This window comes from Gopherus flavomarginatus, chromosome 8, assembly GCF_025201925.1.
Source record: "Gopherus flavomarginatus isolate rGopFla2 chromosome 8, rGopFla2.mat.asm, whole genome shotgun sequence".
NCBI classification, from domain to species: domain Eukaryota; kingdom Metazoa; phylum Chordata; order Testudines; family Testudinidae; genus Gopherus; species Gopherus flavomarginatus.
Genome location: NC_066624.1, coordinates 100,495,610 through 100,520,477, shown reverse-complemented (window position 1 = coordinate 100,520,477; position 24,868 = coordinate 100,495,610). Strand labels below are relative to the sequence as shown.

The 24,868-nt window shown below is 39.0% G+C and overlaps 1 protein-coding gene across 9 annotated transcripts in view; it reads right to left on the bottom strand.

Annotated features, from left to right (window-relative positions):
- The window catches only part of NLGN1 (neuroligin 1), a 596,937-nt gene that overhangs the window by 294,842 nt on the left and 277,227 nt on the right, over positions 1–24,868 (bottom strand). For all 9 annotated transcript variants that reach the window (XM_050965860.1, XM_050965861.1, XM_050965862.1 and 6 more), the window contains one exon: positions 18,841–18,993. In XM_050965860.1, coding sequence (XP_050821817.1) covers positions 18,841–18,993 — 153 coding nt within the window. The remainder of the gene's footprint in view (positions 1–18,840; positions 18,994–24,868) is intronic.

Genomic DNA, 24,868 nt, shown 5'->3' with positions numbered 1-24,868 from the left:
TGACCAGACAGCAAATGTGAAAAATCGGGACAAGGGGAGGGGATAATATGAGCCTATATAAGAAAAAGACCCAAAAATCAGGACCGTCCCTATAAAATTGGGATATCTAGTCACTCTAGATCACAGGTAAAATGGATACACAACTCCAAAGGAGGTACAAGCTCAAGAAGCATTATAAGAAGCGGTTTAAAATAAAAATAAAAAAGTGGAGAGGAAAGTCCATAGTCTTTTTTTCTGTATAACTTTCCCTTTTTCATCCACCATAAACTCTTCATAGTTAAGGGTTATAGAAAGTAAAATAGGATTTTTTGTAAAGGGAAATAATAAAGTCCCTTATTATAATGGTATTAAGACACTCCTGGGTGTAATTTACAGGATCATTAGTATGGTTCTTTAGTAGTTGAAAGTACACAGCCTTTGGCCTCATGCCTCACAACACACATGAGGCATGCATTCATGGCTCCATAAAGGATGCCCTATTGTGTCCTATTGCCTTAATAAAGCTTCAACGCTGAGCTGGTTTCAATTGTGCTGGGATATTTCAGTTTATTAGTACCGACGCCAGAGGATTTTAGGCCTGCTCCATGCTGATCACTGGTAATGGGTGGAAGCCATGGATGCAAATTGTCAGGAATCAGGGCCTACAGCAGAGCCAGACTCCGGGCAACATAACAAGCGCAGATGGCCTGTCACAGGTTGCCTGATTGGTTGAAAGAGCCAGCACCTGAATCTAAACTTACACAAGGTTTGTTGTTAAGCAGTTCAGTGGCTATTCAAAGCATTTGCCCGTGGCTGCAATAGTTTCTGAGCCAGCTTGTTCCCAGTCCTGCTCCTACCTTGGCTCACTCTAGGTAACTTGAGTCCTGGCCCTTGGCTCCAATTTCTAACTTCAGATTTTGGCTCTGACCCTGGGTTCTGCAGCCTCTGACTCTTGGCTCCGATTGAAGACTACCCTGACTCCTGCTTCAACCACAAGGACCAGCTGCCCACACCCTGGTTACTGTCCGAGCTAAACCATTTGTCTACAAGTACTGTCCGAAACCAGCATTTCAGAAACTGAGGTTAAAACCTGCCCACTGTCCATGCCTAAAGACAATGGGATGATCTGTATAAGTGCTCACCAGTGTGTGCAAAGGGAGCACAATCTAGATGAGGAGAATAGTAAATTGCTTAGAAATGTGTCGGGCTTTCACTTTGTATTGAAAGCATTGGACTGTACATGGCATTCTGCCTATCCAAGTATTTCCCACCTCTAGCACTTTCACAGCTGCACTTCAACTTAAGATCCCCCCCACCCTTCTCCTGTATATTTGCAGTAATGCAAAATCTCTTCCTGTAAATACTTGTGAAAGGTGTGTGAAAAGACTGAAGAATTTCTGTCTAATGAATATGGAAAGACTTCAGGAAGTCAAACTTCCTATAGATGATGGAAACATACAGCAGGAAAAACGATTTTCAGTATGAGTGGAACTTCTGCATATGAAATGAATCATTCAGAACAAGACTGCTTGCTCACCATTATTATTATTTTTTAATTTTCTCTCTCAGGATCCCTGACACATAGACAATCAAAAACTACTTCAGTCTGCAAGTACAAATTCCAGTGACTCAGCAAGCATGCTTGCTTCTCATTCTGAGCAATACTAAACTCTTGGGAAAAGTCTGAAACATGAGGAAGACCTACCAAATTCATTTGCATGAGAAATTATTGTTAATATACATTGCACTTACCATAATACCTTGCAGCGAAGGCATCGCAAACGTTTAATCAAACCTCACAATACCGCTGTAAGGTAGCAATTATTTTCCTCCACATTCTTACATAAGAACATAAGAACGACCGTACTGGGTCAGACCAAAGGTCCATCTAGCCCAGTATCCTGTCTGCCGACAGCGGTCAGTGCCAGGTGCCCCAGAGGGAGTGACCCTAACAGATAATGATCCAGTGATCTCTCTCCTGCCATCCATCTCTGACAAACAGAGTCAAGGGACACCATTACTTATCCATCATGGCTAATAGTCATTAATGGCCTTAACTTCCATGAATTTATCCAGTTCTCTTTTAAATGCTGTTATAGTCCCAGCCTTCACAACCTCCTCAAGTAAGGAATTCCACAAGTTGACTGTGCACTGTGTGAAGAAGAACTTCCTTTTATTTGTTTTAAACCTGCTGCCTATTAATTTCATTTGGTGACCCCTAGTTCCTGTATTATGGGAATAAGTAAATAACTTTTTCTTATCTACTTTCTCCACATCACTCACAATTTTATATACCTCTATCATATCCCCCCTTAGTCTCCTCTTTTCCAAGCTGAAAAGTCCTAGCCTCTTTAATCTCTCCTCCCATGGGACCCTCTCGAAACCCCTAATCATTTTAGTTGCCCTTCTCTGAACCTTTTCTAGTGCCAGTATATCTCTTTTGAGATGAGGCGACCATATCTGTACGCAGTATTCAAGATGTGGGCATACCATCGATTTATATAAGGGCAATAATATATTCTCTGGGTATGGCTACACTTGCAGCTTTACAGCGCTGCTGCAGGAGCGCTCCCGCAGCAGTGCTTTGAAGTGCAAGTGTGGTCGCGGCGCCAGCGCTGGGTGAGAGCTCTCCCAGCACTGCAGGTACTCCACCTCCCCGTGGGGATTAGCTTACAGCGCTGGGAGCCGTGCTCCCAGCGCTAGGGCACTGTTTACACTGGTGCTTTGCAACGCTGTAACTTGCTGCGCTCAGGGGTGTGTTTTTTCACACCCCTGAGCAAGAAAGTTGCAGCGCTGTAAAGCACCAGTGTAGCCAAGGCCTCTGTCTTATTCTCTATCTCCTTTTTAATGATTCCTAACATCCTGTTTGCTTTTTTGACCACCTCTGCACACTGCATGGACATCTTCAGAGAACTATCCACGATGACTCCAAGGTCCTCGAAGGACAATGCAGCATCCTATCATGGTACTGTATGTGGGTCTTATTGGTGCACTCAGACCAACACCAAACAGCAGAATCCTGTGTTTTACCACTGAGTTTTAAAAGGCAGTGTTGGGCCCCATAGCTTTTTGTTGTTCCCACAGCCTTTGTCTTCTGGTCTGCCCCCCTCCCTTTTTTTCCCCCCTTCCCTCCCCCAAATTGTAAACTCTTCAGAGATGAACTCTCTATCTGGAACATTTAAAGAGCACTGAGCACATAGTGGGCGCTACCATAAATAATAATAATGGGGTAAGTTAGGACTATAGTTAACTGGGAATTATGAATTAAGACTTCTTTTTTTATACTTAGCTTTAAAGAAAAAAGAAAAAAAAGAGTTCCTATATGATCTTTTCTAAAAATGTATTTAGCTTGCTAATATGTACAGCACAAGAGATGTTTACGATGCTCCAAAGGTGGTGATATATTTACATAATAAGCACTGTTTTAAAGACAGTTTTCATAACACATTACAGGGATTTTTAAAAAATGCATATCATTTACCCTTTAGGCTACAATAGCTCCTTTGGTGCTCTAACATGTCTGTAGTTTAATTATACATTCAGGGACATTTTTCACCAAAAAGTATTATTTACATGACAGGATTTTGAAGGGTGCAAGTTAAGAAACTGCTATATCAGAATCTGCAGTCTTCTGTTTATTCTCAGTTGGAGTATAATGCAAATTGCTGCATTATACTGTACAACTTTCTATGCTGGCCCACTAAAGCATATATTTACACAGGGACCACGCATCAAATCAGAGAAATAATTTAGGGCCCTCTTTTGCCCTTATTGCTGTCAAGAGTTTTGCATCCTGAAATCTTGTAAATCTACTGTGCATATGGCTCTTTGGAGGCATTAAAGGTATTGCTACAAGCTATAATATAGAGCTGCTGTTAGATACAGAAATATATTATGAAATATTGTGGCAAGGAAGTATCATATCAGTCTGCAGGATGGAGCTGCTACTTATATATGCTAGCAGCTCTACATGTGCAAAACATAAAATTTAGTCATTTTTATACAGTTAGAAATTAGCATGCACAATGGCAGCAGAGCTTAGAATGGAAATGCCCACAGACCATCAATTATCATGTTGTTACTGAATGCAACTATAGTATGTAGGAGTAATTTCAATTAAGCCTTAGAAAACCAGACACTCCATTTCTATACTGTATAATTATACATTGGGCCTTATTCTCATCCCACAGTTGTTTAAATCAGAAGTCAGTGGGGATAAACCAGTGAAAGAGCAGTGTAAGTGGACAGCCAGACCCACTTAGACTGCAAAGACAGCTCACAGTTACTGGCCTAGGTCTTGGGCTGTACTGCACTTACTTTATGCCATTCTGCAGTGACCACACAGCCAGCATACAGATGCAGGAAGATTATGCCAATGTAGAGAGTTCCTTTAATGGTGTACAGACAGCATAAGATATCTTCATTTACCTGCATCCCTCTCCCTAGGGAAAGTGGATGTGACCATGGTTGTATAAGCTACTTGGGAACATTGGCAATCAGCATAAGTTAGAAGGGTTTAGGCTGCAGTGTCTTGTAGACTTGGGGACCAGCCTGGCCTCACTGAACCCCCCTTTATACCACAGCTGCCCCCCCTCCAGCAATGCCACCGTGGATCTGGGTCATGATGGTTGCCTGATTTAGTTGGTATTGGTCCTGCTTTGAGCAGGGGGTTGGACTAGATGACCGCCTGAGGTCTCTTCCAACTCTAACCTTCTATGATAATACAATTTATTCTGCACAAAAGACCAAACAATGATGAAAAAAGTAGTTTTCCCTGACACTGTATTGATGAGCATGATTGTTGCTAGATGCAGCCTGATGAGTATTGCAAGTTAACAAAATGTGCAGGGGTTGGGCAAAAGTTACGGTTTAGGGAGTTAAAGACCTTGTTTTCTGTCTGCTCTGTGGCAAGCAGAATGCCTGTTTATTTTCACCCTCGGTGCACGCTTTCTCCTGCATATTTTGCAGACAAAATTATCAAGCTGAACTTTAATAAACTCCCAAAGATACATTTGGTTTTTGGCAAAACTGAGATACATTTATTATATGATTAAATATTGATCAAGAGAATTCCTTACCGAAGAGTAATTTCTCTGTATAGGAGTGACAAAAACTGCTTTTGTGCTCAAATGAGTAATTTTAAGGGTATGTTGTTTTTCCCATTTTTAACAAAAGAGAGAGTCCAATGACAAATGTTGTGGAAAAGTTACTATTTAAAATGTCCTTGTACTAGGCTAGAGCTCTATGTGTTAGCAGCAAACAATAGTATCATCACGCCCTAAAAATAGAAAAGCTGGAGTTATCATCTATCTAAACAAATGGATAACGCCAATTTGCTGTGCCAGAAAAAGCACAGATAGAAAAGAAATGGTTCATTTTATACGTGCACTGTATATTCAGGGTGCCCATTTCATAAATATCTTGCATGCTGTGCACTGCTGTTGACCCATTAAACCTACCAAGTCAATAACCTATTGTTTACTATAAGTCCATTTTGTCATTTTGATGGTACAGATTGAAGCATGACAATCTTCTCTTCTCTCTCCGCTTCACTGCATACATGATTCTTTTTGGCTAATACCACCTCACAAAAAGCCACTTAAATGTCAAGAATTACAGCAGGTCTGAGATCTGAATGCTAATCCTATTAACTGACCTAGGAAATTAGGACATTGTAAATCTAGGTGAGTAGTGGTTGAGCTTCATATGATCTGGGTTATCCTAAGGTCACTTGTTATATTAAAGAAAGAGGTGACTCAAATGCTTGCAGAATTGTAAGCAAGCCTAATCAGTGTATGATAAATGCATTGATATAGGAAATAGATGAATGCTGCCAGAGGTCCTTGATATTTTTGTAAACATTTACCATTACTATCTAGGAGAATTAAACTACTTTGCATGCTTCAAACAGCACTGATGCCCCAAGAGTGAGGGGATCAAGTAGGGCAACCTGGACTGATTACATAACCTGTAGCATAATGTAACCCCACAAAGCTGTTAAAATGCCACCAAGTAACTACTAGGTACTGGGAAAAATTTAGAAGCCTCAATATGCAGTTGTTAAGGCCCCTCTAAAAGGGTTGTGAGTTGTATTTCCTGTATATGTTCTTACATTCAGGAAGATTAAATAAATGATCTTCCACTGCCGCATTTTGATTTTGCTATTAATTTCCCCTCTTTCAATTAAGCCTTAGAAAACCAGACACTCCATTTCTATACTGTATAATTATACATTGGGCCTTATTCTCATCCCACAGTTGTTTAAATCAGAAGTCAGTGGGGATAAACCAGTGAAAGAGCAGTGTAAGTGGACAGCCAGACCCACTTAGACTGCAAAGACAGCTCACAGTTACTGGCCTAGGTCTTGGGCTGTACTGCACTTACTTAATGCCATTCTGCAGTGACCACACAGCCAGCATACAGATGCAGGAAGATTATGCCAATGTAGAGAGGTCCTTTAGTGGTGTACAGACAGCATAAGATATCTTCATTTACCTGCATCCCTCTGCCACTTTATATATTATTGCCTAATTAAAAGTACACTAATCTTCCATTCATTTATCATCTTTACTCAAATGAGGAGTGGGAGGAAGCGCAGAAGGCAGCTCACCAGAGAGCCAGTGGTGGCACAGCAGAAAGAGACTAAATAAAATGCCATCTCTTGACAGTACCTTTAAAGGTTCATAAAAAGATAATGGATGTGCCTGTCACTCTGAGGCTAATGATTAATATTTTCCAAAGTTTTGTTAGATATTAAACTATAAACTATAAAAGAATTCCACTGTATGACAAATAGAGGAAAAAACTGTTTTTTTTATAATCAAAGTTATGTTTGTTTGATGTCTAACTATTGAGTCTGCTTATGCAACTCTCACTCATATTAAGTAGTACTTGTTGCCATGAGTAGTTCCACTGACTATTCATAGACTCAGAGTTTAAGGCCAGAAGGGACAATTAGGTCACCTAATCTGACCGCCTGTACGTCACAGGCCATTAATTTTCACCCGGTTACTGCTGTATTGAGCCACTAACTTGTGTTTGACCAAAGCATAACTTGTATCTTGACTCGGGTTCAAGGGATTACTTGCATGAGTAAGAAGATAAAAACCAGGGCTAACATCATTCCGGAGCTCGCTGGCACATCCTGGGGATGTGATGCACACACACTTCAAACGTCAGTACAAGCCCTGGTTTTGTCAACAGTGGAGTATCGTGCACCAGTTTGGTGCAACGGCTCCCACACTCATCTTTGTTGACACTGAAATCAGTGCCACATTCAGGACTGTTAGTGGCTCTTTCAAATCAATGCCAACACTATGCCTCCCAGTTTGGCAGGCATCGTGCCAGCCAACATCAGATGAGACACTGCTGTGGTCTGGGAGTACAATAAGATCCTGGCCACTCTGGACCTGCTGATACACCAAGATCTCAACTCACTGCTACTCTCCTGACTCAAATCCAGGAAGCTTCTCTGGATCCATGTATCAACACTACAGGCCAATGGAAAGGACTCCAGAACTCGCTGTCTTGAATCATGGGCTGCTTGTGACGTCCCAACTACCTGATTAAAGAGCCAATGAAAGAAGTCCCGGAATTCTGCCTTCCCTCTAGGCAGTGGACTACACTCAACTGCATTTGGACAACACACAGAAGGTGTGGATATTTCCTCTACAAATGGGGGCAGGGAGGAGTCAAAGACTCACCAGGTTGTGACTCTGGTGAGGTCAAACCATGTGACATCACAGACAATTGCTGCATTCAGGAAGGGGGATCCACCTAGCTAGCCCAGAAGCATTAGAATGGCTTTCAAGTCTTAAGATTCAGTTATAATCCCAACCCAATGCTTTTCAAATGTCATACAAAAGAAGAAGCTTATGGGTTGCAAGAGTGCACTACTGCTACAATATTTGCTACATTTTTATAAATGATTAAGTGACTTAAGAGCCAGATTTTCAAAAGGCATCTAGCAGGATTTTCTAAGCAGGTTAGGCAATCAATTGGAATTAGGCACCTACCATGCTTAGATGTTTTTTAAAACCCCATTACCTGATGATTGGTATCTTTAGGCATCTAAATACCTGGAGGATCTGGTCCTTAGGCATTTAACTCCTACTGAGAATTAGGTGCTTAAATATTATGGAAGATGTGGACCTAAGTCACTTTTTCAAAAACAGCATTACATTAAAGCCTATTAGAGAACATTTAGTGTGCACCAACAGGGCTACACAGATCAGTTAATATGCAACATCTTAGTGTGCTTTACGGATTTACACCCTCATACTGTGCATATCCCACACTGTACACAGGTCCTAAATCAGTTATATCAGGGGTCGGCAACCTTTCAGAAGTGGTGCGCTAAGTTTTCATTTATTCACTCTAATTTAAAGTTTCGCGTGCCAGTAATACATTTTAATGTTTTTAGTAGGTTTCTTTCCATAAGTCTATAATATATATTGTATAAACTATGGTTGTATGTAAAGTAAATAAGGTTTTTAAAATGTTTAAGAAGCTTAATTTAAAATTAAATTAAAATGCAGAGACCTAGGACTGGTGGCCAGGACCCGGGCAGTGTGAGTGCCACTGAAAATCAGCTCACGTGCTGCCTTTGGCATGCATGCCATAGGTTGCCTATCCCTGAGTTACAGGCTTTTGAAAATGCTACCCAATATGCTCTATATGGTATATGTTTTTGAAGAAAAAAATTCAATATAGAAGAAATTATTCTATCCACTATATCCAAATACAAAAGAGAGTAGGTCATACATACAAAAATTAATAATTACCCAAACAAGTGTGTCATCGACAGCTTTGTGAGTTAGATTCACACTGAGAAAATTCAGGTCCTATTTGAAAATAATGAGAAAAAACAGGTATCTGTGAAATCACATTCTATTTGGATGGGAAAATACTTTCAGTTAATTAAACTGATGGTGACACTGAATCCGGAACTTATTTTAAAGCTGTTCAAAATACATTTTAAATACTGCATATTGTAGGCTCAGCGATCAACCTTGTAACCCTTAATTCAAATGGATAGCCCTTAATTATGCAAGACATTTCTCCGGGGAAATTCTGGGTTTATTGAAGCCAGTGGGCATGTACTCATGTGGGCCACAGTAAGGAAATAGCACATAGCTCTCTAAACAATAAACTACTACCGTTTTTCTTTAAAACATGCACATTTGGTGTAGAAGCAATGAGGATTTGGCAAAGCTAATATATTTTCCAAATGAGAATAAGAATGCAATTTACATGCATTTTATTAGAACATTTGCCACAAAAGTAGGCCTAAAGGCTTTAATTTTCATCAATGGAAGTAGCTTTTTGCTCAAAAACTTTTATTTTGGTTATTGCTGCATATTCCTACTTGAACAGACTGCTGAAAAGTCAAGGGCTAGACTGCAAACTTCTTACTTACACAGCTAAGTAGTTACTCATGCAAACAGAACCCTATGGGACAACTTGCACAAGTAACTCCTCACCAATAGGAGTAAGAGGTTTACAGTCTTGTGCTCAGTCACTGTTTCAAATGAATAAGAACCAGACTCTGCCACCCCCCACCCCACCACACACACACACCGAGCAGCACCTTCTTAAATAGTCCCACTGATTTTAATGGGACTAGTTGGGGAATAAAATACTACACAACATGAGTTAGGACATCGGAATCTGAACCTAAATCTTTTAAAAAGTGAATTCTAATAGCATGAAGCCCTTTCAACATGTGTCTGTACAGACAGTGCTCTTTTTTTGCCATCTCGAGTACAGGAAACATGACTCGCATTCTTATCTACTCGGTATTGACAGAGACCGAAATGGTGGGATCTACCGTGTAACCATATTATTTAGCAGGCTGCATTTATTTCATACTTTTTAAGTTGCTGGATGCTTATCTACCACACAGAAACAGAGAGGAAAGTCAAAGCACAACCAATCTGCAAAGTCAGGTGGAAAATTACATCTTCACAATATATTCTTAGCCAGGCAGTATAACTCCTTGAGTATAGCTGAAGGGGTACGAATTTTAAAAGATCACCTATTCAGTGCTAAAATATATTTTCAAACACAAGGAACCCTGACAAGATGGGGAAAAAAAAACCAAACCCACAGCACCGTACAGTCATCAAGCATTTTATAAAGAAACAATGGGCCATTCAGAGATTAAATAAAAATAAAGTGCTCCTTGGAACTGAAATACTCAGTCAAACCTTATTAACACCCTAATGTTCTATATTTGCTGAGTAATCATATAGAAAATTTCTAAGAGTTGCTCATCATTTCAGCAAGCGTAAAAAGAGTGGGAAAGGGAATTACAGACTGACTTTCACTGCGAGCATAAAAATGAAGATTCTCTGCTTGCCTTCTTATCAATATTTGTTTTATATTAGTAATTATTAATACACAAGCCACTTTTCAAGGTTCCATATGGAAACAATAATACAGTTCAAGCATATACAATTAAGCACTATTGACAAAAACCTTTACTATCAACAGCAGTTCAATTTACCAAAGTATTTGACAGTATTGTAGTCTCAGTTCTAATTATAGGGAATACCAGAAATAACAGTATGGTAGATGTTGATTCTTTAAGGACCCTCATGGGAAAAAAGAAGCCTTTTAAACAAACCTCCAAAATAGAATTGCTACATTTGTCCACCAGCTAGGATGACAAAGTCCTAAAGCGAAATCCCAGCCTCAGAGGTCAATGGCAAAATTCACATTAACATCAATATGATCAGGATTTCACCTCTGGTGTATAGAATCTGGACTGGGTCCAATAATACTGCTAACCGTATGTCAGAGGTAAAATAGGTACAAAATACAATATTGGGACCAGAGTGTGAAATACTTTAAGAACAAATACCCAGCTTTAAAATGATTTATCAAGGATACATAGCATTACCATGACATGAAGGATAGAAACGCATGACATTTCTCTCTCTCTCGCTCTCTCTTTCTCTCCCCCTCCCTCATTTTGCTGGATAGATATAATTTAATTCTGTAAACCATTCTGAGATACAGTTTGTTTCAAAGACACTGTACAGTACAAAATAAAGATGTATTGTATTTTATCATTCCCATGTTACCATGCATTAAAAAAAAACATGCCACACAGATTAAGAAATACTTTGGTAACTACAAAGACAGATGAGAGAGACTGAATTGGAGACCTGCATAGAAAATAAGTATTTCTCAACTAATGTAACTGACCTGAAGTGCCACCTATTAAGAATGTACGTATAGAAATGAAATTGCAGCAAGAGGATTACTGGTTTAACTAATTAGTTGGCATTTCCATTATAACACTGAGTGTCGTAGCTAGTTGACTGGCACAATAAAATAATTCCCAGAAATATGAACATCTGGAAATTGGTATATGAGGAAATGAAAGAATATGCAGGTAATTCAAGCTAGTCAGACACCAAGGCCTGGTCCACACTACGCGTTTATACCGAATTTAGCAGCATTAAACTGAATTAACTCTGCACCAGTCCACACAACAAACCCCTTTATTTCGATATAAAGGGCTCTTAATATCGATATCTGTACTCCTCCCCGATGAGGGGAGTAGCACTCAAATCGGTATTGCCATTTCGGATTAGGGTTAGCGTGGCCGCAATTCGACGGTATTGGCTTCCAGGAGCTATCCCACAGTGCAGCATTGTGACTGCTCTGGACAGCAATCTGGAGTTGGATGCACTGGTCAGGTAGACAGGAAAAGCCCTGCGAATGTTTGAACTTCATTTCCTGTTTGCCCAGCATGGCGCTCTGATCAGCATGGACTGTACAGGAGATACTGGATCTGATTGCTTTATGAGGAGACAAATCTGTTCTATCAGAGCTCCGTTCAAGAAGTCAAAATGCCAAAGATAGAGGTCACAGCAGGGACTCAACACAGTGCTGTGTGACAAGTGTAACAGAAAGCCAAAGAATGAAATGGACGCTCATGGAGGGAGGGAGGGGGTACTGAGGACTCCAGCTATCTCACAGTCCCTGCAGTCTCCGAAAAGCATTTGCATTCTTGGCTGAACTCCCAATGCCTGAAGAGTCAAAAGCATTGTCCCGGGTGGTTCAGGGTATATGCCATCAATTTACCCACCCCTCCCATGAAAGAAAAGGGAAACAAATCATTTCTTGCCTTTTTTCAATGTCACCCTATGTCTACTGAATGCTGCTGGTAGACGCGGTGCTGCGGTGCTGAACAGCAGCATCCCCTCACCTTCCTTTCCTGATGGTAGACGGTACAAAAGACTTGGAAACCGTCTTCATCATCCCGTGAGTGCTCCTGGCTTGCCTCGGTGAGGTGGGCCGGGGGCGCCTGGATGAAAATGGGAATGACTCCTGGTCATTCCCGGCAGATGGTGCAAAAGGATTGAAAACCGTCCTCATCATAGCAACTGGAGGCTGAGTTCCTCACTCCCCCAACTTTCATGTCTCATGAAGATTCTGTACTGCCTGGACTATAATAGCAGTGGGAGGCTGCCTTTCTCTCATTTTATCTCACTAAAAAGTTAGTGTTTCTTATTCCTGCATTCTTTATTACTTCATCACACAAATGGGGGGACACTGCCACAGTAGCCCAGGAGGGGTGTGGGAGGAGGGAAGTAATGGGTGGGGCTGTTGCAGGGGCACCCCCTAGAATGGCATGCAGCTCATCATTTCTGCGGGATATCTGGGGCTCTGACCCGGAGCAGTTGTGCTCTCTGGTTCTCTAGTAGACTTGCCTCATATTCTAGGCAGGACTGACTCCATTTTTAGACAAAACATAAAGAAGGGAATGACCCTTTTTTGGCCATGCGCCCCCGGACGACCTCAGCGAGGCCAGCCAGGAGCACCCATGACAGCAGCAGATGGTACAAAAGGATTGATAACCATCATCACCAATTTCCAATTGCAGACAGTGATATAGGGCTGGTAACTGTCTCTGCTACCTTGCAAAGGCAAATTAATGCTGCCGTGTAGCACTGCAGTATTGCGTCTGTCAGCAACATCCAGTACACATACGGTGACAGTGACAAAAGGCTAAACAGGCTCCATGGCTGCCATGCTATGGCGTCTGCCGAGGCAATCCAGGGAAAAAGGGCATGAAATATTGTCTGCCGTTGCTTTCACGGAGGAAGGATTGAGTGACGACATTTACCCAGAATCACATGTGACACTGTTTTGGCCCCATCATGCATTCGGATCTCAACCCAGAATTCCAATAGGCTGGGGAGACTGCGGAAACTATGAGATAGCTATGGGATAGCTACCCACAGTGCAACGCTCTGGAAATCGACGCTAGCCTTGGTACATGGATGCACACCGCCGAATTAACGTGCCTAGTGTGGCCGTGTGCACTCGACTTTATACAATCTGTTTTTAAAAACGGTATCTGTAAAATCAGAATAATCCCATAGTGTAGACATACCCCAAGAGATAGTGGATATTTAAATTCAGCCCATCTAGATACTATAGCGAAGGGGACCGTATAAGTACATAAATAGATACCACAACCACACTGACAGTAAAACACATCCTAAATGTTCATAGCTTCTGCTAACAATGAATAGATTTTTCTTAGAGGGGAGGGATAGCTCAGTGGTTTGCGCATTAGCCTACTAAACCCCAGGTTGTGAGCTCAATCCTTGAGGGAGCCACTTAGGGATCTGGGGCAAAAATCAGTACTTGGTCCTGCCTAGTGAAGGCAGCGGGCTGGACTCAATGACCTCTCAAAGTCCCTTCCAGTTCTAGGAGATAGGTATATCTCAAATTAATTACTTGCAACCTAACTGCAGGCATTTACCATTTCTGTCTAAATAGCTACCATGAAAAATATTTTAAACAGGCCATACTACATTTAATATCAGAGATGCTATGGATACAGTGTTGAAGATTTGGATTCCACTGAACACAAGAGGGTAAGGTTAACCCATAGGCACATCATCACACTCTACACCATACACAGAAATTGTAGCAGAAAACAGAAAGGGTGATTGGAATACCTGTGATTAAAGGTTTAACCATTTTAATGTAAAATTAGCTGAATATACCACAGAGGAAGGTAAATGTTTTTAACTTGATTATCAGAGTCAATATCTTGCTAAATATTTAAAAGACTACTGTACAATTACAGAATTTAAGCACACCTACATCTGCTTTCTCAGAAGGGAAAACTGCTATTAGTTATTGCAATATAACCAGAAGGATCTCATTTATCGGAGTATTTCTCTCTGTGTGGGTGTATATACATTGGGTCTCTTACTCTTAGGAGATCTGGTATTTGTTTGTAGTGCCAGTGCAGCAAGATGGAATATACAAAACTAGAAATCAGAAGTTTCCTGTTCTTACTTTGATCATTGCAAATATTTGCTTCAGGCCCTTAGAAGAACAGTTTAGCTGTTTCTATGGTAAACTTTTCATTGGCTTGTGTAGGAAGAACAAAATGGGAAATGTAAATGAGGACCATCACTAGTTCCAGAGAAAGATTCTCATGAATCATCCTTACATCCCCCAAGGCAGTTTAGAGATGAGGTGGAATAAAGACTGTCTGAACTATTTTTCCTTTGAATCACATTAGGATCCTGGGAGGTAAAAAGAGTCCAGGAGCTGTAAAAATAAACTAATGCTGCAGAAGAAAGATGATCATGCAATAGGCATAGGCAAACATTCTCTCTTTTTTGCTGGCACTGCCAAGGAAGACAGATGGTAAAGCAACCTGATGCAATTCACAAAGTATTGGGCCTTTCTAAATATTTCTTTTCAAATATGAAAAACGACAATTCAAGTATTTAAGTCATTTGAGTGTGTTTTTGTAAGAGCCAAGGAGGACTTTTTAACCCATTTTAATCGCAAAACAGAGGCTCTTTATTTTTGTGTTTCTTTTTTTAATTTAAGAAAAAATAAATAACATGCCACTACTTCACTTATTAGATGAAGGTATTTGAGATATACAGCTAAAGTTTTAAATTAACTGACCTCAAAATTTAACTTGCCTGCATTTTGCCCTTTTGCAGGTTGTACTTATAAAGAAGACATGAAACCTTCCTAGCACTTACCACTGGGCTTTCCCTTGAGAGTCTCAGAAGTTCAAAGATATCAGACTTTTCACTCACCATCCCTTACTGGAAGAGGCTGATTGCACAGGACATGCATTTAAACAGAATATAAAGGCCACAAAAGAGATAAATGATCTATTTCCATTCAATGGTTCCCAAGCTTCCAAAGCAAACAGCTCTTCTTTCCCTCTTGTCATTAGTTAAAGAAAAATTGTAAGGGGCTTTTATTCTGGAGATAGGCTCTAGACGAAGGTAAAACTGGGCCAGGAACCTCATCAGGTTTCTGGTTTGTTTTAAATCTCCCTCTTCATTTTCACCATCTTCTCTTTATTAAATACATTTCAAGTTCAACTGACAACTAACATTTGAGTCAGGCCAGTGGGAGTGCAAGCAGCTTTATTGTCTCAAGCGATGTTCAGTGCAGCTTTACAAATTCTCAGAACACATCTTCTCCCCATTAGAGGAGATGATGGCCAGAACTCCATGTAGTTTCACCATCCTCCCATGAAAAAGCTATGGGAGAGCAATGTGGCCTTTAGTGAGTTCATCTGCAGCAGTCTATTATTGTTGGCTACATAGTAATCCACATCCAGATGTGTACAGCAACATTCCCCTACCACTAGTGCAGAGTGAGCACTGGAAAGAGACCAGCAAATTATTAGAAACTGTTACAAGGTCAGAATGCCTAAAACTAATCTACAGCATTAATCAGAAAAGTTTACAATAAATTTGTGACTTCTTTTGATACACAATTGTAGGAAGCATAGTATGATCCTGAGAGTAATGTAGTGCTGTTTCCTCAAAGCTTGTTGAACAATCAAAAATAGATTGCTCGGTATAAACTTCAATCAGTTAGGAATGAGAAATAAGATTTAAGTTAGATGTGTACTCAAGAACTAGCAATTACAGGAATATCAGATGTGCATTATCCCTGCCATGTGTTTCGCAAAAAGCAGTAATTCAAAAGAGTTTGAATTAACCAAGAGCACAACAGTCTGAGAAGGTACTGAATAAATAATAAACTGAAAAAGTAAAATTAAGCTGCTCAAGTTTACTATTGTTAAGAAAAGAAATAAGCTATTTAAATAAGTTAAAGGAATCAGCAGCAATATTACCAACTCACAAACAATTCAAAAATGATCTTTATATTGCCCTAAAAAGCAGGTGACTCAACCTGGGGATTGCAAAATGGTGTTGCGGGTTATAATATCTTTGCCCTTCCCATATTGCTAAATAGGAGGAGACCCTAGCTCAATCCTGGATAGACAGGAGAGTGTCTCAGTCTGGAAAAAAGTTGAGAACCACTGCCTGCAAAGCTTTATGTCATGTACTTGTAAAAACATACCAGTGGGTCAAATTCTGCCCTGAGACTTTCCTCTCCTTCCTCCTTTCCTCCCTTTTCCCCCGCCCCCCACCAACATAGCTTAATATGTTTATCAGGTTTCAAGTGTTTACATAGCTTAGCTCTGTCAGTGAGGGAGATAGTGAATGTAAGGAACAAGGAGTGAAATCCTGTGGACTGCAAAGACTAATATTGTGCTAGACAATTGTTCAATGCTGAATAATATTCTTAAACAGCACCAATCAAAGTTGATATCTACTGCATTTATACCAAAAGACCCATGTTGAGGAATTAAACACTTATTGCATAATAGTACCTGCAGCTATGTTAAAGGAATAAAAAAGTAATGATGCAAGACAGAAGAGAAAACTGCATACTGGGTAAGTTCTTTTTAATTGCTGACTTGTTGCTGCAGTGGATACATAGTGAAGTATAACAGCCATTCTATATGCAATCAAATGGTATGTTCACCGTATTAAGGAAAGACTGTCAACTTGAAATTTAGTCATTTTTTGAAAGCTGACTTGAAAGGACAGTCATTTTAAGTATTACTGCAGTCACCGAGTTCTCTTTTCAGTTTTAGTGGTTTTACCGATACAGTTTACAATTAAAAAGAAAAAAAGTACTTCTTTCTTCATTGTTGTTGTCCGAAGGACCACACAAACCAGAGGGAGAACCAAGGAATATTTAAGTTTAGTCAGTTGTTACCAGCCCAGCTACTAGAGGGATCAATGTTGAAATCTCAGGCTAAAATAGAATTATGCAAAGTAGTTCATTTTTTGGTACGAAAAACAAGATTTCCAGCATTGCTGTTACAAGTACAGTTTGGAACTAGCAAATAAGTAACAATGCATTAGACAAGGAAAATTTATATCATTTGACAGCCTAGCCTAGAGGACTGGTACTGCAGATAAATGTAAACTGATACATCAGTGATGAGTGCACTAAAATAAATTAGAAAAAGGAAGTCCATTAAGTGAAAGCTGATACAATATATTGACAACGAACGTGAATCCCAAATTATTGTACCAACAAGTCAGTGTGTAACTACACTGAAATAAAAGCAAACAAGATAACGTTGCATTGCCAAAAGAATTGCAGACAAATTAAAACCAGGGTTGGACACTAAACAAAGAACTAGATAAGCTTTAAATAGTACTGTCCACTTTACACGTCAAAATGACCAGGTGCAATGTAAAACAATTAAAATTATACCAAGTTTCAAGAACCAAAGTTAGACAACATCAAAACCAAAGGCAGGCAAGAATAACAAGGAAGTAAAATTCATTGTCTTCCAATTCCCCAGTTTTTAACAAAAAGGGTAATTGACAGATGGCAGTTACCCAGAAGAGCCGGTAAGAATTAATGAATTCATGAAAAGACTAGGTGCATATTAAACACAAATTAAATGGGGACTGAGTAAATAATATGACCCTGGAATGGAAAACAAAAGCAACATGCTCGATAACCCCCAATAGCATTTTCCTACTGCTAACATACTAAGAATAAAGTTCACTGGCCTCGTTAACTAAACAACAGGTTATTTATCACATTATTTAGCTGCCAGTTTATCAAACCATTTGGGATATTATATATAGTGTCATGATTCTGTCATAAAATTTCTGGTACACTATTGCAATATCGGTCTATATAATATCCTAGAATCCAATTCACATCATGGGTTTCAAAACACAAAATGTCAGCAGAAAACAATGGAAAAAAGTTATTTTGTTGTCTCGAGGTGTCAGCTCTGTCACAAGCTTGCCCATACTGAATGAGTGGCAAAATGTTACTTTAAGAAATACTTATGAATGGATAGTTTGGAGTCAACCTCACAACTCTTTCTTATTTAAACCACCAATGTTAGCATACATCATTCATCTAAGTCAAAACAGTCGGAGTCTACTCTCCATTCTGACTTTCTTATTCTGTCTAGAAATTGTTGGATGTACTTAACTAGACCAATACTTCCCACTTTAAAACCAAAGCAATCCAGCTACTTCAAGAAAGCACAATGTCGTTATAAAAATGCCAGTTTAATATCCCAAAATCTCTTGCTTCTTCAGAGGACAAAAAGCCATGGTGATCAACAGAACATAAGTATTTTTTCTAATCTTTTCCCTTCACAAACAAAAAATTCCCATTTCTGAATTAGCACTTGAATACTATAAATTCATTTTCCCTATGCAGTACGTACGTCTCATCAACATAATGTTAATAAATGACCGAAAGAGGCAACATGAACTCAACAAATCTGAACATCTGCATTGTATTTTTGTATCATTAAATTGGAAGCAGAATTTCAGGTTACCTGGCATATAAAGGCAGAAATTTTGTTTCGGATCTACAGAATAACAAGACTCATATTGGAAAAAGGCTTTTAAAAACAAAGACAAAAGCAGTTTTCTGAATATATTCTCATGAATAAATTGAAGTGCAATGCAGATAGCAGGGATGAATTGAAATCCAAAAGCTTCTTACCAAGTACCCCAAGGCGATAGTTGACTGTGATGACTATCACATTGCCATAACTTGCCAGAACACTGCCATCATATAAATTTCCAGTGCCTTCCATGTAGGACCCTCCATGAATATACACCATCACTGGCTTAGGTCCCCCACTGTCCCGAATGTCTGGAAAAAAATATTGAGAACATTTTATCCCAAGAAAGTGGCAAAAAAAGATATATGCAATAATGTTTCTTAGTGAGGTTATTTTTCTTTTTCAGCATGTGTCTCTCAAGCAATATATATTAATTACTGGGCTGGGAGAGGGCACAAGTGTTTGTTTCCACACTTCATGCTTTGAACAGACTAATAAGCCAAGAAACATATGAACACATATAATTTGGTCACTAACTTTGTTTAAAGAGGTGGAATTTTCAACACTACTCATTTGGCGTAATTCTGGCCCCATGGAAATTGATGGTAAACTGTCCACTAACATAAGTAGGAGCAGAGTTAAGCCAAAGATGAACTATTCTGAAAATTCCACCTACAGTTTTGTGCATATACTAATACACATATCGTGTTATTAAGATGAATTGGCTCTGGCCCCACATCTAAGTAGGCGAAGTCATGTATTCTTTGCTGGCTTCTAACAAGGTAAGGGAACTAACTTGTAAAAGGAGATGCAAACATGTCTGAAGTTTAGACTGTCAGAGTTATTCTGCTGCTGGGGAAAAGAGTTTGCATGCTTTAGACTTCAAATCAATACTACATTGTGCTAGATGGATAAGGATAAGAGGATACTTACTTTTTTACATAAATTGAGAAAAAGTATAGATTGGCCAAGATTTTCAAACAGAGTTGCATGAAATTAGTTTCCTAAATCCATACCTGAGTATGTAAATAAGTGGCCTAATTTTCAAAAGTACTGAATTGGCATGGCACTTCAGGCATCTCTTTTTGAAAAACGTGGCTTTTTTGGTTCAGAAGACATTTAATTTCAAATCTTGCCAATTTCCAAATGGTAATTTCTTTGGTTTTATCATCAAATTTTCCTTTGAAAAGGAAGGAGGTGAGAAGAGAAAGAAAGAAAATAAAAAGCTTTCCTCTCCTTTGCTGCTGTAGGTGATGGGGAAAGTCACTGCCTACGCACAACTATTAGAGAGGCAAGAGGAGGTATCTTGTACTGGACCAACTTCTGTTGGTGAGAGACAAGCTTTCGAGCCACACAGAGCTCTCTCACCAATAGAAGTCAGTCCAACAGAAGATATTACCTCATCCACCCCCTCTCTCTAATATTCTGGGACCAATACAGCCACAACTATGCTGCATATACGTCACTATGATTGTATGGGGAAATACTGACACTGACTATATACAACATGCTGCATGTGCACAAAGTAAATAAATTGGGGAAACGGGCAAAATTTTGTAACTCTCCAAACTTTCATTTATACTAATATTAGATGGAACCTATAACAATAATGAGCCAAAACCAGAATGGAGTGTGATTTGTAAATTGATGTGTCCACTTAAGTAAAAATGTGGATCTCTGAAGTAGAGTCAAAATTTTTTCCTCCATGGTCCATTGTGGGGGAAGTCCATCTGACAAATTCAGCATTAAACGTTCATTATGAAGTCACTCTGCTGGCTATTCTACTAATAGCTATTGGCTATTATGAAGCCATACTACTTCAGCTACTTGTTGAATTACACATTTCATTTTAAAGATTCTTCTTAGTGGGTCCAATAGTTATGCTGGGCTTCTGTGCAGGATTTTTTACTGAGTGCCCAATTTTCCCCTTAACTGTTTAAACTTGATAAACCATCATTTTCTCAGAAATGGGAGATATCAAATGATGGAAAAGTTTAAAATTAAATTGTTATTGATACATGTTTGGATTAATGATATTTTGATTTGAGCTGCTACCAGTTCACCATTTTCCATTGCCAAAGACAGCACACAATGCTGCATTCTAACATGTCTCCAAAGAGATTATGAAAATTAGCAGACTGAAGAGGATGTTTAAAATTCCAGAGTAAGGAAAAGGGAGTTCTCTCAACATCCTGGCATAAAATTTGCTTTCACTGTGAAAGATAACCATGTTCATTATAACAATATACATGTTTTCTCCTGTCTATGCTCCATTTAATATCAGTGTGGAAAAGGCTATCTTAAGATTTATGAGTTATTCCTCTTATTTTGGGCACACTCAGTGAAGCAGTCTTCAATAAAACTCTTCATACTTCTATCTTGATTCATATCCCAAGTATGGCAAAGACAATGATGAGATCAGGCTGTTCAAACACAGGAGCTCCTTCATCTGTATTTGGTGACAAAGGCCAACACAGATGTTTTTGTTTTTATAAGGGCAGCTACTGTATAATTTGTGTGTTGTTTGTTTTGAAAAAAAGCATCAGAGTGCTCAAATTTCAGAGATGGGCTCTTCTATACTGCAAGTTCTAGAATAATCACTTATTTCAAAACCATTATGATGCTTAGAGGTGGCCCATGAAATAACTTGCCCTTCACCCAAGTACACAGTAAGTACTTTCAAATGTGCCACTCTCAGAGTTTAAAGTGAAGAGGGCACATGTTTAGGTTTCAAACTTGAGTAGAGCAAAGTCCTTTCAAATTCATTAAAACATTTATTTCCAATGGCTGTTTACACACAGCTTTTGCTTCCTGTTTTTTTTAGCATGGCTACAACTGAGGAAACAATGATAAATTATTAATCTGAAATCAGTAAATGACAGTTCACAGCAGAAACTGTACACTGTTAATTGTATACTTGGAGGTAACACAGGGGGAGATTGTTTCAAATTCTCCTTTAATTAAAATTACATGGAATTAGAAGGCACCAACTGTGAACAGTAATGAAATCTTGGTAGCACTCTTCTGTTTATGTGGAAAATAATATTGGGGTATTTAGAGAAGAATGGTTGGATTTTATTGGAAACAAATGATGAACTATATATTCATGTGCAAAGCAAAGTTCAAGGTATAAAGAAAGGATTCTCTGATAAATTCAGCTTACATTATGCCTATCTGTGATTTCCCTGTAAATATTATGCTTGAAAAGGTTAAGAACAGGCAAGAACTGCAAATTATTCTCCATTTATCTATATGCCACATCAGATAAGACTAGATGCAATATAAATTTTCTAACCACTTCTAGAAACTAAAGGTGGTGGTTCTGTGTCTCTCACTCTTGGAACGGGAAGTTTAACCGTGAACAAGACTGAGCCACACTTTTATCAAGCTCACCTGAGAGCAAACTCAAGATCCTCAGACGAAATATATACTAAGGCTCTAATCCTATATCAGGAGACAAATAAGTTAATGGGACTCTGCACATGTGCGCTAGCAGATTCTAATGCAGGATCAGGTCCTTACCATGAAATGTAATTTAAAACAGACTAGAGACTGTTCAATTTTGAGATCCAATTTTGCATTTCATGTGAAGTCAGTGGGAATTTTGCCTGAACAGGATTGGGGTACTTTATCCACATCTGGGTGTAGTTGATAGGTGTAAACATTAGGGATAGAGAGGAGTTGTTTAAATGGGACAAGAGAATATTATTAACTAGAAGTGAATAATTTAACTGGTATGAAATTCAGAAAGCAGAAACATAGGAAGAATCACTACCTAACGAGTTCCATTGACCTTGAAATACGTGGCCAAGGAACTGGTGTAAGATCCATTGTTCGACACCTTTAAAAATTAGAGTGGACAAAGAGTAAAAATATTGTGTAAGAATAAGTCTGTATTGGTATGAAGAAGGATTGGGGGGGGGATTTTCAAAAGTTTCAGATTGGAGTTAGGTGCCCAACTCCCACTGAAATCAAACAGGACTTGGACACTTAACTCCCTTAGCTACTTTTGCAAATCCCATCTACATGACCTGACAGGTGTTTTCCATCTCTAACCCCTGAGCCGATATTAGCCCATTGTGCCAGAATATTGCAGTGTGGTCAGTAAACCGCATGACATTAGAATATCTTCAATTTAAAACATTGCAATGTCTAGACAAGGTCCAAATTCTACACTCAGGTATACCTTTGGAGCTTCCATGAAATCAGAATTTAATTCGGAGTGAATCAGGGAACAGGTTTATCCATAGCATACTCTGTTGAAGTCACCAGCAGTGGACTTGGCCACTAAGGGCCTTCTCTGTAACCCTTTCTCATGCTGAGTAATAGTTACTCATGTGTAGTCTCAGTGTGAATAAGGTCTGCAGAATCAGGCAAGGCTGCTGGGGGGCAAGTGGGGCAATTTGCCCCAGGCCCCACAGCGGCCCCCATGAGAATATAATATTCTATAGTATTGCAACTTTTTTTTATGGAAGGGGCCCCCAAAATTGCTTTGCCCCAGGCCCCCTAAATCCTCTGGGTGGCCCTAGAATCAGGTCACAAGTTTAGTATTTCTACCAAGAGTTTGGAGTTACTGACAAGAAGTGTGAAAATTTTCAAAAGAAATGTATATGGGACATCTCTATTCAAAATCCTCCCTGACTCCAAACATCTCATTCTCTTCATTTATTCATACCTGTGTTTTGCCTTGATACCGTGATTTATTTGGTCTTAAATTGCCAACTGATAATGTCTAAGTAGATGTGTAGTGGGTACATCTGATATTTATCTTATTTATATGGCCTATGTAAATACATGCTTTTATTATGGTTTCCATCATTCTCCACCCTCCACTCCTTCTTAATGTTTGTTACAACCACTTGTTATCTCTGCTGTTAATTAGATTAAATCATTCAGGGAAGAGGCTGTCTTATTCTGTGTTTCTAGAGTGCACAATGGAGCATCAATCCTGAGTGGGGTTTTGAGGTCCTACAGTAATGCGTGAAGAATAAATAACTAATTTCAGAAATAAATTTCATAAAAAGTTTCATTTGTTTCAGGGTCCTTTTAAAAGTCTCACTTTGACATTAGAGATATGTGACATTTTTATTTACCCTCTCAGGTCCATTTGGGTTGTGAACATGTTATTGTTGAAAACTATTAAGAAGATTTTACAAGCAAACTAGCTGCTCAGGAATCCATGTACTTCTTACTTAGCAAGATTCTACATATGTACTGTTTTAGCGATTCCAAAATAATTTTCTAACAAATTTTGCATAACGGCACCAGTCAATGCAACTATTTTCACAGTTTAAAACCTCCTTTGAAGTCATTTTACTTTGAGTTCAAATCTACGAGACACTAAATACATCTATAGTTATTTTAATAGTGTAAGCCAGTGTCACTGAAAATCTTATTATGCAAACTTCCATTAAAAATAATCACATCTTTTAGATGTGTTCTCAAATTGAAGGCCTGACAGCTTGTGACCATTAAAGAATCTATTGCACTTTTCTTAAGAGTGCAAGTGTTTAATCCTAACCTTCTGACAAAATTCCAACTCTCTAATTACATTCAGCCTACGTAAATACCCCCTCAAATTTCAGTTGAATGTATTCTTCTTCTTCAGCTCCTATCTTAAGCTTTTGGGTCACTTTGCTGTATACTCTTGTTAAGCCGCTGGCTACATTTCACCTGAGAGCTGGCTGTATTTAAATGGTAGATGAAGTGATCCCTATATAGCAATTGCTGAATTTGCAAAGTGCTTTGAGATCCTTTTTGTATGAAAGGCACTGTATAAATGTAAGAGATGCAAACTACTACGAAATGCAAGAGTTGTAATTCTGATAGGCCTTTCATATGTAAACAGCAATATAAGGTTCTAAGTAGAGAAGGACTCTGCAACCAAGTGAGTAGTAACTTATAAACTACTGAAAGATGAAAGTACTGCAAAAACTGACAGACCTTTCACCATACTACCAATGGCTGGTAGGGACAGAATAATAATGGAACCCAATAGAGCTGCTTACATTAAGAGACTGTCAGAATTTTTACTACCTATATTTTGAAGTGTTAGCAACACCACTGTAAAAATTCAATGTAGATTGAACAGAAGCTCTCAGTCAAAGGGGTAAAATATTCACTGAAAAATTTAACATGCAAATACATTTTTTACTCTGCAATTTTGATGCTCATGGAATGAGAAAC